This window comes from Drosophila gunungcola, chromosome 3R (assembly GCF_025200985.1).
Source record: "Drosophila gunungcola strain Sukarami chromosome 3R, Dgunungcola_SK_2, whole genome shotgun sequence".
NCBI classification, from domain to species: Eukaryota; Metazoa; Arthropoda; class Insecta; order Diptera; family Drosophilidae; genus Drosophila; species Drosophila gunungcola.
In genome coordinates this window covers 3,979,149-3,991,461 of record NC_069139.1, presented here as the reverse complement: position 1 = coordinate 3,991,461, position 12,313 = coordinate 3,979,149, and the positions used below count along the sequence as shown (strand labels likewise).

Here is a 12,313-nt window from a genome sequence, read left to right as displayed (position 1 = left end):
GCCGCCACAGCTGTTTGCGGTATTTATCGATAACGATTTCCAGCAAACAGCTGTTGGGTTGGCGGTTTTATTCGATTGCCTGCATCAGCTATTTGCAGCACAAGCCGATAGCGATTTAAGGCAAACAGCTGTTGTGTTGTCTTCTATTTTGCAGCGTTCTTTGTTTTGCTTTAATTTTATCAATTAAAATGCTTAAATATGCTTTACAAATTAGACCGAAACAGATAAATAGGTTTCCCTGGCAGCTGTCCAATCAAAACTGGAGACGTAGCTACTCCAGTAAGATCAGGAACATAGGAATACTGGCGCATATCGATGCAGGTGAGCAGCTAAATAGCTTGTTGCACTTGGAATTACCGAGTAAACGAACCCATTTCAGGCAAAACAACGACCACGGAACGCATGCTGTTCTATGCGGGCAAAACCCGGGCTCTGGGTGAAGTGCATCGCGGCAACACGGTGACCGATTACCTAACCCAGGAGCGGGAGCGGGGCATAACCATCTGCAGTTCGGCGGTAACATTTCCCTGGAATGGCCATCGGTAGGGTGTCTCGGTTAATCCCCCACCTTCTCCTAACTTATTCTCTTTACCCCAGCATCAACCTGTTGGACACACCCGGCCACATTGACTTCACCATGGAGGTGGAGCAATCGCTGTATGCCGTTGATGGTGTCGTTGTGGTTCTGGACGGCACGGCTGGCGTGGAGGCCCAAACAGTCACCGTGTGGTCACAGGCCGACAAGCACAAGCTGCCACGACTGATATTCATCAACAAGATGGATCGCCCCGATGCGGATTTTGAAAAGTGTGTCCTAGACCTCAAGGATAAACTGGAAACGCAGCCCGTTTGCTTACAGTATCCCGTAAAAAACGAGCAAGGTCTATTGGGTAGGACTATTTTTATAAAACTTCCTCAAAAGTTAAGTTGTTCTAAGAACTACAAATTTTTAGCCATCAACGATGTGATAACCCTTGAGCAGCTCAGCTGGCAGCAAAAGGATCTGGGGCGGAGCTACAAGAACATTAAACTGGAGCCATCAGATAGCTTGCGCCAGCTGCAGGAGAAGCGCAATGAACTAATTGATCGGCTATCGGGACTGGACGACGAACTGGCCGACGTGGTCATCAGCACAGAAAGCTTTGACGAAGTGGATAATGCTCTAATTGAAAGAGCCCTTCGACGGGCCACTAGTCAGCAGAAAGTTGTGCCCGTGCTGCTGGGTTCTGCCTACAAAAACGTCGGAATTCAGCGACTTATGGATGCCGTAAACTCCTATCTCCCGGCTCCCGAGGAACGCAACCAGATCTATGATTGCTTTGGGTAGGAGTTGGTCTTATAAACTCACTAACCGTACTCAATTCAAATGTGTTTCAGAACAGAGGTGGCTGGCAAGGTGTTTAAGATTGTGCACGACAAACAACGTGGTCCCTTGACCCTGGTACGGATCCTGAGGGGCGAGATTAAGCGGGGAATGCGTCTGATATCGGCTCGTGGCCAGGCGGAAGTGGTGTCCAAGCTATACGAGCCATTGGCCGACGAATATCGGGAGGTCAGCGCTGTCCAGTCGGGAGATGTGGTCATATGTGCAGGTCTGAAGGTAAGTTATACGTAGATTCTCTCCCTAACACGCTGGTAATGATAATGTAGTCCACAGTCACGGGAGATCTACTGACCTCCAGCCAGTCAGCGCTGAAGAACGCACAGAAACGTTTAAAGCAAAGCCTGGGTGCAGCTACAACCAAAGATGAGGAAGACGATGAGCCGGATGAGTTGGACGAGCTATTTTCCATCGATCCGCAAATACCAGATGCCGTCTACTTCTGTTCCATCGAACCGCCCAGCGTATCCTCGCAAACGGCCATGGAGCAGGCTCTGCGGCAACTGCAGCGTGAGGATCCTAGCCTGCGGGTTAGCTACGATACCGTCACCGGGCAGACAGTGCTCGGCGGGATGGGCGAACTGCACATGGACATCATCAAGTCACGCATCTTGAGCGAGTACAAAATCGACGTTGATCTGGGGCCACTGCAGATTGCCTACAAGGAAACCATTGAGACACCGGCTTTGAACACGCTTAGCGTGGAAAAGGAAATAGCTGGAAGCAAGCAGAATGTCAGCATCACGTTGGAGGTGGTCAAGAATCAAACTGAACTGTTTAGGTAAGCTAGAAACGCTTTACTTTACTTTAACTAATTGTCGGTTTTTTCACCAAAGCTTAGATAAATCACCGGAGAACTTGGCAAACCTCAACACGCTGCGACCACGAATTCTTCAGGTTCTGCGAAAGGGCTCTATAAGTGCTTTGGAGCGAGGACCTCGTGTTGGTGGTCAAGTGGTGGATACGCAGATTCGGCTGCACAATGCATCCATTGGACGTGGCACCGCAGACTCCTTTGTGATGGCCACGGCTGCCCAATGTGTTCAAAAAGTAGGCCAATTTATGAATAAATTATATGTTTTACAACAAGTAATTTGATGACTTTACAGCTGCTGAGCACGAGTGGAACCCGCTTGTTGGAACCCATCATGGCCCTGCAAATTGTGGCACCTAGTGAACGCATTTCCGGCATAATAGCCGATCTTTCACGGCGAAGAGCCCTGATTAATGACGTCCTGCCCAAGGGTGAAAGGAACAAGGTAATGCTTGGCTTAAGCACATAACTATTGATGACTTTTAATTAATTGACACCCACCTTTTTCAGATGATTCTGGTGAACGCTCCACTGGCAGAGCTCTCTGGTTACTCAAGTGCCCTGCGCACAATCAGTTCCGGCACAGCCAGCATGACAATGCAGCCATGTGGCTTCGCCTCCATGAATTCCGCAGACGAATCGCTGGCGGAGCGAAGAGCCCAGGGCCTCGAATAGTTCGTAGAGTTGTTAGCTAGTTGGCGTGGCTCCAACTGACAGCTGCCCTGACTGGGGACAGAGATAATTCATTTTAAAATTGTATCTGTCCAGCAATAGATATTTTTTTGTGACTTGATACATGTCGGACCCCTGCTTTTTGAGACCCGAGCCTTGAGCATTTCGAAAGAGTGATATATAAATTCGCGTGACGAACACATTGCTTTCTTTTTTCTTTTCGCTTGTTTGACTTGATAAGCAATGGCTTTCTCCACTCAGAAAGAGTTCTTTCATGTGCCGTTTACCAACGAGACGTACGAATTCGAATGCATCGATGCCTGCGTTAAGCTGAAGAGCTATCCGTCCACCATCGACGACAGATCGTGGTCGGCCAGCGAGGACCGGAAGTCGCAGTTCGTGGCCGACCTGGTGGCCTGCAATTCACCGATCAAGAAAGCGCGTGACGAGGGTGGCAGGCCCACGCCGCGATCTCCATTGGGCCCGGAGGATGAGTACGGCAGTAACTTGGTGGTGGGCGACAGCCTCATCAATGCCGCCGACGACACCATTGGCCGCATGCAGGAGCTGATGATCAAGAACAACATGCTGCAGCGCAAACTGGCCGATTCGGATGACAAGCTGCGGACAGCCAACGAGGAGAGTGACGAGATCAGGCGGATTATGGACCAGCGCTATGACCCGGCCAAGAGCAAGGCCCTCAGGAAGAAGATCCAGGAGCTGGCCGATGCCGACAAGATCACTCCGCAGGACGAGAAGGAGCTGAACGACCTGCAGGCGGCCATCGACGACATGAACAAGGCCCACGACATTTTGGAGGCGGAGAATGCCAACCTAAAGCGGCTGATCGACAAGCAGTCCAAGCGCTGCAAGATGGACAGCATCCCAATTGATCCGGAGAGGAGTCAGGACATCCCCTATCTGCAGGGGAAGATCGACGATCTGGGCAAGGAGGTGGCCCTTCTGCGTGAGTTCGAGGATAATGTTTTGAAGCGGTGCGCCAAAAAGTGCGGCTCTGGTGGTGGCGGTGGCGCTGGCGGAGGAGGAGGAGGAGGAGGAGGAGCTCCCGGCGGAGCAGCTCCTGGCAAGGGCAGCTTCTCGCCCGATCGGGATGCCGCCAACATTCAAAAGATCCTGTCCGATCGCGATGCCCTGCGCAAGAAGTGCAAGGAACTGGAGGAGCTGGGCGACAAGGTCAACGAGCTGGAGCAGAAGGCCAACGAGGCGGAGTGCCTGACCTCCAGCCTCGAGGGCAATCTCCAGCAGCAGAGCCAATGCATGCAGCAGTTGCAGTGCGAGATGCAGGACATGCAGTGCTACTACGAGAACGAGGTGGACAAGGCCAAGGGAAACGAGGAGATACTGAAGGTAGGGTTCATCTCAGGCTGGGTAGAGGGTCTACTGTGGGTGCCCAAGCCCATGGCTCATGTTCCTCTTTTGTTATTGCATTGCCTATTGGCATAGGTCTTATAGAATTTAGTAATTATTTAATTTTATTAGACACAAGTAAACAAAATTGAATATGTTTTACAAACACCTGTATTTAAATTTTAATTTCTATATCTTTAAAAATAATTGATTCTATGGCAGCTCTATGAGCTACCGTTGCCCGATTCAATAAAAATAGAAGTACATTTATACAAAGTATATATTCATACAAACTGAAAAACAGTAAATATACTTCCGATTGTTCCTATGTAAGCTATACGATATAGTCGTTCGTTGCGGCCCTTTCCGATTTAAAAATTCAAATATGTATTTTTATTTAAAAAAAAGCTGATAACTAGAATTTTACTTTGCTTTTCTCTCAAAAAAAATCTTTTTTTTTGATAATAAAAAAATGTATTTTTGTTAAAAAATTATTAAGCGACTAAAGACTATATTTTTATGTATAAAATAAAATTCCCGAGTGATCGGCTAAGTAGTTTTGCTCTTAAAGCGCTTTAAGTTTAAAGTAATCACACTCAAAAGACGTTTATGCAACGGATTCTATACTTTCAATGATCTATCTTTAATTGATTTGAAATTTGAAGTTTGTACCATTATACTATATATATATATACTACGTACTATATTTCCCTCATCCCTGCTTCAGTGCCGCTGCAATCAGATGAAGCAGGAACTGGTGGCCGCCAAATGCGCCGTCCAGCGGGCCCAGTGCCAGCAAATGGAGATCGATGTGCTGCGGAACGAGCTGCGGAAGCGGGACATAGCCATCAACGCCTACGACTGCCAGTACCAGCAGCTGATGGTGAGTATCGACAGGGAGGGCGGGATGGGCGGTATGCCGATAAAAGCCTCCTCTTTGGCCTCCAGATGAAGGCCAAGATGTTCAAGAGCGCCGGCTACCGATTTCTCGACGATCTGCCGCCCGATTGCAGCGAAAGTTGCGTGGATGAACCCGATGAGGAGGAGGAAGGAAACTAAGACGGATGCGGAAACTCAAAACGAAGGACTCAAATGATGTTTAAACAGGATTAACTCTCCCCTCTGTTTAGATTGTTTTCCAATTCCCAACAGCCATTGCTCGAAATCTATAGTTTTATCAAATTAAACCATTTATGATATCCAATCTCTCTTACTTCTGATAGTTCTTAGGGCAAGAATAGTGAGGGGAATCGGTTCATAAGGCCCCTGTTTCAGTTCACTCCCGGAAACGTTTCGAGTCCCAATAAAAGTTGCCGCCCATGGGTTTGCAGCACAGTAAGTATCCAGTTTCGGTGGCTCGTGACATTTGTGTAAATGGCAGATTTGTTGCAACTCAGTGAACCGAAACTCACGATCCCCATTTGAACGTATCTCGATTGTCCCTCGTACATATAGTTCCCCGCCACCGGACCACCGGAGTCGCCATAGCAGGTGTCGCCTCCAGTGGGTGATCTTGCGCAGAACTGCTCATCAGTGCTGTTTACTTGCACGGATCGAAGGCATTCTAGCGGGCTCTGGAGTTGCAGATTAATAGTTTTGAGAGTATCACTCGCTTTCTTTTTGTGAGCCTGGGTTATACCCCATCCGAAGGCCTGAATTTGGTTAATATCCGCTAAATTTACTTCTTCGTCCACGATAATGCAAATTGGCTTAATGAACTCTGCAATTACAAAAAAAGTCAGTTATGCTTTACGGACTACAATCAACTAACAGGGATATCCCCCTTAAATTAATATTCTTTTTCTCAATGCTCAGCATTTAAAAATGTTAAAAGTTCAACCCTAACTGAGAAATTAAAAGCGTTTCAATCTTTTTAACAAATAAAACGACTATGATGTCCTCATGATATTCGAGGCATTAATATTTTTTAATTAAAATTGTATTAAAAGATACTTAAAATGTTTCAATATATGTAAATATATCTGTATATTCTTTCTCATCTCGTATCTGCCTAGAAAAATGTCTTTTTTTGTCCTTTTTATAGGACTTAGAAAACTGTTTTTGGAAAACTTACCATTGTACTCCACATCAACGTTGAGTTTTAGTATAGCTACATCGTTCTTGTGAACCGGGAATTGGAAGAAATAGTCGGGATGCTTTATAGCCAGGTCCACTGAATACTCTTTAACGACTGAGCAGTTTGATGTTATGCACGATCTGTCTTTTTCCCCCAAGCGCACGAATCTAGACCAAGATATTTTGAACATCAATCATAACTTTATCCGACATAATATTACTTACTCTGGATTTCCTTGTAAGACGTGCGCACATGTTAAAACAAATCCTAAAAGCAATAAATAATTGTTCGTATGTATAAATAGATTTAACTTCAATGTTTTCTAGCACAAACGTTTGTGAATAAGCGTTCCAGCGCCTCTGAAATCTTTTGTACTGTTGTATAAGCTGGCTATCCAAGGGGTGTAGAAGTTTTGGGCGTCTTCGCCACCGATTATTCTTAGGCCATACTCTACAAAGGGCGCACAATTTGTATCCAGCAATTTAGCTGATCCATGGTCGAAAAGCTGGAGTGCCAACAGAGCTAGCAAAAGCACAGCCATTCAATGCAAAGATGCTTGATAACTGAAGGCAAAACATTAGACGAGCTGAATCGAAGCCTCAGCATTCATAGCTTAAATTTACTAAAACTACTGATTAGCGTTGAAATGTCTTGATTAAAAGTTCTTAAAATAAAACTAAAGCTGTTATCTGGCTCAAATTGCTAGCGATAATAAAACTATTTTTGATTGTGGGGTTATATTCAAAAGGGAATACAATAACCAATTTTAAGAAATATTGCACATTGTACATAGATAGAAACCTAAAAGCTGCTGGTGGATAAGAAAATTAAACATGTAAATTAAATTTATTACATAAAGTTTATATGATCAGAAAATTTACTACAACTATTCTTAAATTTGCAAATGTAACTGAACATTTCTTAAATTCGAAATGTTCCAGCAGTAATCGAATATTCTGCTTAGAATCGATAACGGCTTGTTTACCTAATCGAACCTATCGAATGTGTGCACTCACGTTTGCCCATGGCACGCGTTAGTGCATTTTAAAAAGTTTGTTATTAAGAAGTCCCATATTTATATAATAAATAAAATACGATGGAGAAGCTTGTGTCGGCCAAAACGTGTCTTAAACTGTTGCAGGTGAGCGGGTAATTAGGCTTGCAGTCAAAGATTTACCCACTGACCAAGCTTTCATTGATTGAATCACAGGTGATGCCCGGCGCACAGCAGGCGGCCACAACTGGTGGCCTGGGCGTGCTCGCTAATCCGCTCCAGAATCTGCTCCAGATGCAGCAGGTGCGCCACCGACAGACCAAACACTGGCAGCCCGAGTTCAAGCGCCTGCGCAAGCAGAAGTTTATCAAGATGGATTTGCCCAATCTGCGCGAGAAACAGGAGGATATCAGCAAGGAGGAGATGCGCAGCCGGATGAAGGAGCGTGGTGTTCTGCCGCCACGTCCCTGGATGGAGCGCCCCTTCCACATAAGCTGCACCGGTGGCATCTTCGAGGCATATGTTCCGCCCGAGGGCGATGGCAAGAAGTCGATCATTTCCACCTCTGGCGCCAAGCAGAAGCTTGAGTTCCTGGAGAAGAAGTCCAAGAGCCTGATGGCCGTGCGCAAGATTCGCTCCTACGAGGAGAGCTTCAGCTCCGACGAGTTCGGCGCCGAGGCCCAGGATATCTACATCCAGGCCCACACGCACATGGCCGCCAAGGATAAGTACAAGATCCGTGAGTTCGTCAGCGAACGCTGCTATCCCGAGATGATGCACAACGTGCGGGACAAGACCATTCACTGGAAGTTCCTGCAGTCGCTGGAGCCGCCGCGCGTCGTCCATGCCCGCGTCACCGAGGTGATCACCAAGGAGAACCAGTTCGCCCAGGTCACTGTGCGCTTCCACAGCCAACAAATGCTGGCCATCTACGACCGCTTCGGCCGTCTCATGCACGGCAGCGAGATCCTCACCAAGGACGTGCTGGAGTACGTGGTCTTCGAGAAGCACATCTCCAACGAGTACGGCAAGTGGCGGCTGCACGACAAGATCATCCCCGACTGGCTGCCGCCCAAGCAGCCGGCTCCCATAACCTATCGTCTCATCGAGGATGTGGAGGAGGAGGAGCTCCCCAAGGAGCTGAGTGGCGGCGAGGAAGCAACCAAGCAGCCGGAGGTGGTAGCAGGCAGTGCACAGCCCAAGGAGCAACTGCAACTGGCCACCTCGACTGAGAGCCGGACGAAACCTTCCCTGGCCATTTGATTGTACTTTTTGTGGGCCGCCTGGCGGCTCAGAAGGATGCGCGTTTATGTTGTCGAATGATTTTTGAGCTGCCAACTGGTCAAATTATAATTTTAAACAATATTAACATTTGTCTTTATTTGTCTTTATTTGTTGAGTTTTATTTTATTTATCCAGTTAAAATAGTTTCAGATATAGGATAAAACTTTAAATTATTAATGATCATTTATAGAAGGTTGAATTACTTAAGAGCCAGAGAGTCAAAACTATTAAATGTTTAATCCTAGCAGTTTATCCGATTCGTATCGTAATCGTTTTAGTGCTTTTAGAGTTGAAACATTTTAATTTTAAACAATATTTAGACTTGTCTTTATTTTATGTAGCCAGTTAAGAAAGTTTCAGATTTGGGAGATCTCTCTAAATTGTAAGTAATTTTTTTAGGATGTTTATATTCTCGAGAACCCGAGAGTTATTAACAAATTTTGTTTATTATGCGTTCGTTTTTTTATTTGTGAATTTTTTATTTTATTTTTATTAATAGCTTTTGTTGCTCGGCATTGTATAATTTTTTTAATGTAGACAAATTCAAGAAATTTAAATATATATGATAAGATCACTCGCTCAACAAGTTTAACGAGATTATTGTTGAGAAGCGCTTAAAGTACGTCCAAAAATAGTCTTCAAATTAAACGATTCTCAAGAACTCATAATTTAACAAAAAGATTCCCGCTTATCAGCTAACAAATTTCAAACTAAATATTATATGTATATCAAACAATCGGGTGGCGCCATCTGTCAAACTGCATTGCAAACACTATAGGCTAAAAGCGTTACCAAAATAATAGATCGATTTGTAAAGGTTTTTGTTTTTGCCGATAGATATGAACGAAACACACTTATGTATACAGCGCAATAACTAACCTCTCATGAACAGAATCAGCGTATAAATATTTGCAGTGAACGCCGAGCGCCATTTTATTATTAAAATTTCATAATATTCACATTATGTTTTTCCTTATCCAATCGTCGTAAGTTTCCACATTTGTAAATACGAGCATACCATACTTAACATGGCTTATAATGCCAGTGAGAAGGTAACTCATGACGTCCTTGACCTCCTTATAAGTACCCATTACCGAACCAGGTAGCTTGTATTTATAATCACGAGGTTGTTCGACACAAAATTGATTAGATTCAACTGGCATTCCAATAGTTCTGGAACAATCCTTGGTGGGGGTAAAATTGATGCGTTGAAGGCCCACAACACTTCTATTGTAAGCTTCGAGAAGGGCAGTAAAGGTTATTGAAGGAAAGGAGTTCACTGCCAAGCAGATGGGCTTCACAAGATCTAAATAGAATAGTATTTTCCATATGACGATGAATTGGTTTAAACTTAAACATTTTTTTTTACCTGACATTTTCACTTTGTTTTTTAGTTTAAGCAAAGCTATGTTGTTCTTAAATGATCCTCGTGAATGAGAAAACTCAGGGTGCTTGATGATTTGGGCGACTTCAATCTCAAAATATTTCCCCTTAACTTTTCTGGAAATTAAATGGAATGGAGTAACATTTTCAAAACATGGCTTTAGTCTCAATAAATATAGAAGATTAGCTTAAATGGTGCTCACATGTCAGTGAAATTTGTCTGGAACGCTCTGGCAACAGTCACGACAAATTCTAGGGAATTTGGAAGAGAAATACATACATATGTATGTATGTAGGTCATTGGTGTTCGAGATTAGGCAAAATAAATGCTTACCGTCGGTAATAAGGGTTCCGGCAACAGTCCGCTTCAGAATAGTCGTCTCCCACAGACGCACTGCAATATTACCAGTCCATTGGCTGCTGCAATTCTCGAACAACAGATGCTCCTCGTGGGTGTGCACCATTTCAGCTATCCAGGCTTGGTGGCTCGCAACATCTGTATAAATGCTAGAGGCGTTACAGCTCTGCGAGCCGTAACTAACAATTCCTATCTGAGTGTAGCTCATCTTCCCTTCGTATGTAAAATCCGCCACCAGGGGACCTCCAGAGTCGCCAGGACATGTGTCCCCATGTCCATCTGCGCTAGCGGCGCAGAACTGATGGTCAGTAGCGGTTGCTCCTACTGAAAGTTCGCAAGCGCTCGGATCTTCTCGGTTCAGTAGGATGGTCTTAAGCACATCGCTCAATTTCTCCGTGCTTGCGGTTCGACCCCAGCCGAAAGCCCGTAATTTCTTTACATCTTTGAATTTCACCTCGTCATCCACGATGATGCAAATTGGCTTGATGGCTTCTGCACACGTTAAGAGTATTAGTAGGATTTGCCACACAGGCTTGTCGTCTTAACTGTACGTAAAATAGGGTCCAACTTACTGTTGTACTCGACATGAGCGTTCAGTCTTAGAAGACCTATATCATTTTCGAAAAGAAGTTTGTTTCCAGGGTGCCCTATAGCCTTGTCCACCAAATACTCTTGTACGATTGAGCAATTCCAGTTTTGACACGTTCTGTCCTTTTCTCCCAAGCGCACGAATCTTGGCCATGATATTTTGTACATCAATCATAATTTCATTTGACCAAATGGTACTTACTTTAAATCTTTCGAGATAACGTGCCCAGCTGTTAGAACGAATCCTAAAACCAAATCAATATTAATAACCTTCGATATGTATATTTTTTCTTCAATGTTGTTGAACTCACGTTTGTGAATCAGGCTGCCGCCGGCGATAAATTTTCTGGTGTTATCGTATATGGATACCATAAAGGGTGTGTGGTAACCTAGGGCGTTTTCACCTGCTTGAATTTTATAGACAAGCTCTATATGGCCCTTACAGTTTGGCTCCAGGAGATAGGCCAATCCCTGGTGGAAGAGCAAAATCGCGAACAGAGCTGAAGAAAGCACAGACATCTCCGAAGCAGAGCTGCTTAGTAAATAAATCCCGAGCTTAGCACGAGTTCAAAAGGAAGCCTCTGCTGCTGGGCCTATCAACAAACAACGAATTTTGGGAACTCAAAAAGATAAGGTCTTAGGAAGTAATAATAATAATCGTCCATTTCTTAGCCTTGGGCTACAACATCAACTTTGCTGTTCCTACAAACTATATAGCTTCATAGCTAGACCATGTTGTTTAAACACAAAAAAATTTAACGACAACCGAACCGAAATATCTTTTTTTTCAAACAAACAAGTCTATATACCCTTGCAGCTATTCAAAAAACTAAATATTCCTTAAAACATCTAAATTTCGAATTACACATGTTTAAAAACATTGAAGCAATGATGATTTTTAGCTTAAATAAGCGTTGGTTCCTTTGGCAGCTATATGATATCGTATTCCGATTTCATAAAACAAAAAGCATTATACTGAACTATTAAACCATTAGTGTGTCCAATGGTATTAAAAATACAATTTTTTAAATGGAAAAGTTATAATTTTCTTTTCATTTATTCTGATTGTTCCCATGAAACCATATTCGTCCAAATAATGAACAATTACTCAATGTTGCAGAATTAAAAAAAATAAATAAAAAACAGCAGTTATAAATTTTTTTTCCTATTTTTCCGACTTATATACTACCTGCAATAGGAAGAAAACTTATTGAAATGTTTCTGAGAGTCTAGAAACGGACAAAATGACCGACGGACATGGCTAGATCAAGAATAAATATATACTTTATAGGGTCGGAAATATCTCCTTCACTGCGTTGCAAACTTCTGACTGAAATGTTAGTACCCTCTGCAAGGGTATAAAAACAGTGAATTTAATGATTTTTAACTGAAAG

At 43.9% G+C, this 12,313-nt stretch overlaps 5 protein-coding genes across 6 annotated transcripts; 3 read left to right on the top strand and 2 right to left on the bottom strand.

The window, feature by feature from the left end:
* The first annotated feature begins 94 nt into the window (after positions 1 to 94).
* LOC128265257 (ribosome-releasing factor 2, mitochondrial) lies at positions 95 to 2,875 on the top strand. Of its 2 annotated transcripts, XM_053001141.1 has the most exons (9): positions 95 to 321; positions 380 to 542; positions 598 to 890; positions 954 to 1,323; positions 1,378 to 1,600; positions 1,651 to 2,162; positions 2,218 to 2,431; positions 2,491 to 2,640; positions 2,706 to 2,875. In XM_053001141.1, exons 1-9 carry the CDS (start codon positions 189 to 191, stop codon positions 2,868 to 2,870), a joined length of 2,223 nt encoding a protein of 740 aa, XP_052857101.1. In that variant the 5' UTR covers positions 95 to 188; the 3' UTR covers positions 2,871 to 2,875. The 2 variants fall into 2 exon arrangements, with proteins under 2 accessions (XP_052857101.1, XP_052857110.1); XM_053001150.1 differs by lacking the exons at positions 95 to 321; positions 380 to 542; positions 598 to 890 and having other exon boundaries at positions 1,167 to 1,323; positions 1,383 to 1,600.
* Positions 2,876 to 2,919: 44 nt separating this feature from the next.
* On the top strand, positions 2,920 to 5,433 carry LOC128265268 (uncharacterized). Its single transcript, XM_053001165.1, has 3 exons — positions 2,920 to 4,235; positions 4,963 to 5,118; positions 5,184 to 5,433. Exons 1-3 carry the CDS (start codon positions 3,111 to 3,113, stop codon positions 5,292 to 5,294), a joined length of 1,392 nt encoding a protein of 463 aa, XP_052857125.1. The 5' UTR covers positions 2,920 to 3,110; the 3' UTR covers positions 5,295 to 5,433.
* A 73-nt stretch (positions 5,434 to 5,506) lies between these two features.
* Positions 5,507 to 6,853, bottom strand: LOC128265274 (CLIP domain-containing serine protease B15-like). The gene is made up of 4 exons (XM_053001178.1): positions 6,646 to 6,853; positions 6,537 to 6,579; positions 6,310 to 6,479; positions 5,507 to 5,955 (listed from the first exon to the last, which is right to left on the bottom strand). The coding sequence occupies exons 1-4, from the start codon at positions 6,851 to 6,853 to the stop codon at positions 5,507 to 5,509; spliced, it is 870 nt and encodes a 289-aa protein (XP_052857138.1).
* A 456-nt stretch (positions 6,854 to 7,309) lies between these two features.
* On the top strand, positions 7,310 to 8,671 carry LOC128266141 (probable 39S ribosomal protein L45, mitochondrial). Its single transcript, XM_053002437.1, has 2 exons — positions 7,310 to 7,453; positions 7,523 to 8,671. The coding sequence occupies exons 1-2, from the start codon at positions 7,409 to 7,411 to the stop codon at positions 8,567 to 8,569; spliced, it is 1,092 nt and encodes a 363-aa protein (XP_052858397.1). The 5' UTR covers positions 7,310 to 7,408; the 3' UTR covers positions 8,570 to 8,671.
* Positions 8,672 to 8,808: 137 nt separating this feature from the next.
* Positions 8,809 to 11,916, bottom strand: LOC128266139 (polyserase-2-like). The gene is made up of 7 exons (XM_053002436.1): positions 11,231 to 11,916; positions 11,122 to 11,164; positions 10,904 to 11,064; positions 10,308 to 10,823; positions 10,177 to 10,225; positions 9,960 to 10,090; positions 8,809 to 9,896 (listed from the first exon to the last, which is right to left on the bottom strand). Exons 1-7 carry the CDS (start codon positions 11,436 to 11,438, stop codon positions 9,547 to 9,549), a joined length of 1,458 nt encoding a protein of 485 aa, XP_052858396.1. The 5' UTR covers positions 11,439 to 11,916; the 3' UTR covers positions 8,809 to 9,546.
* Between the last annotated feature and the right edge of the window lie 397 nt (positions 11,917 to 12,313).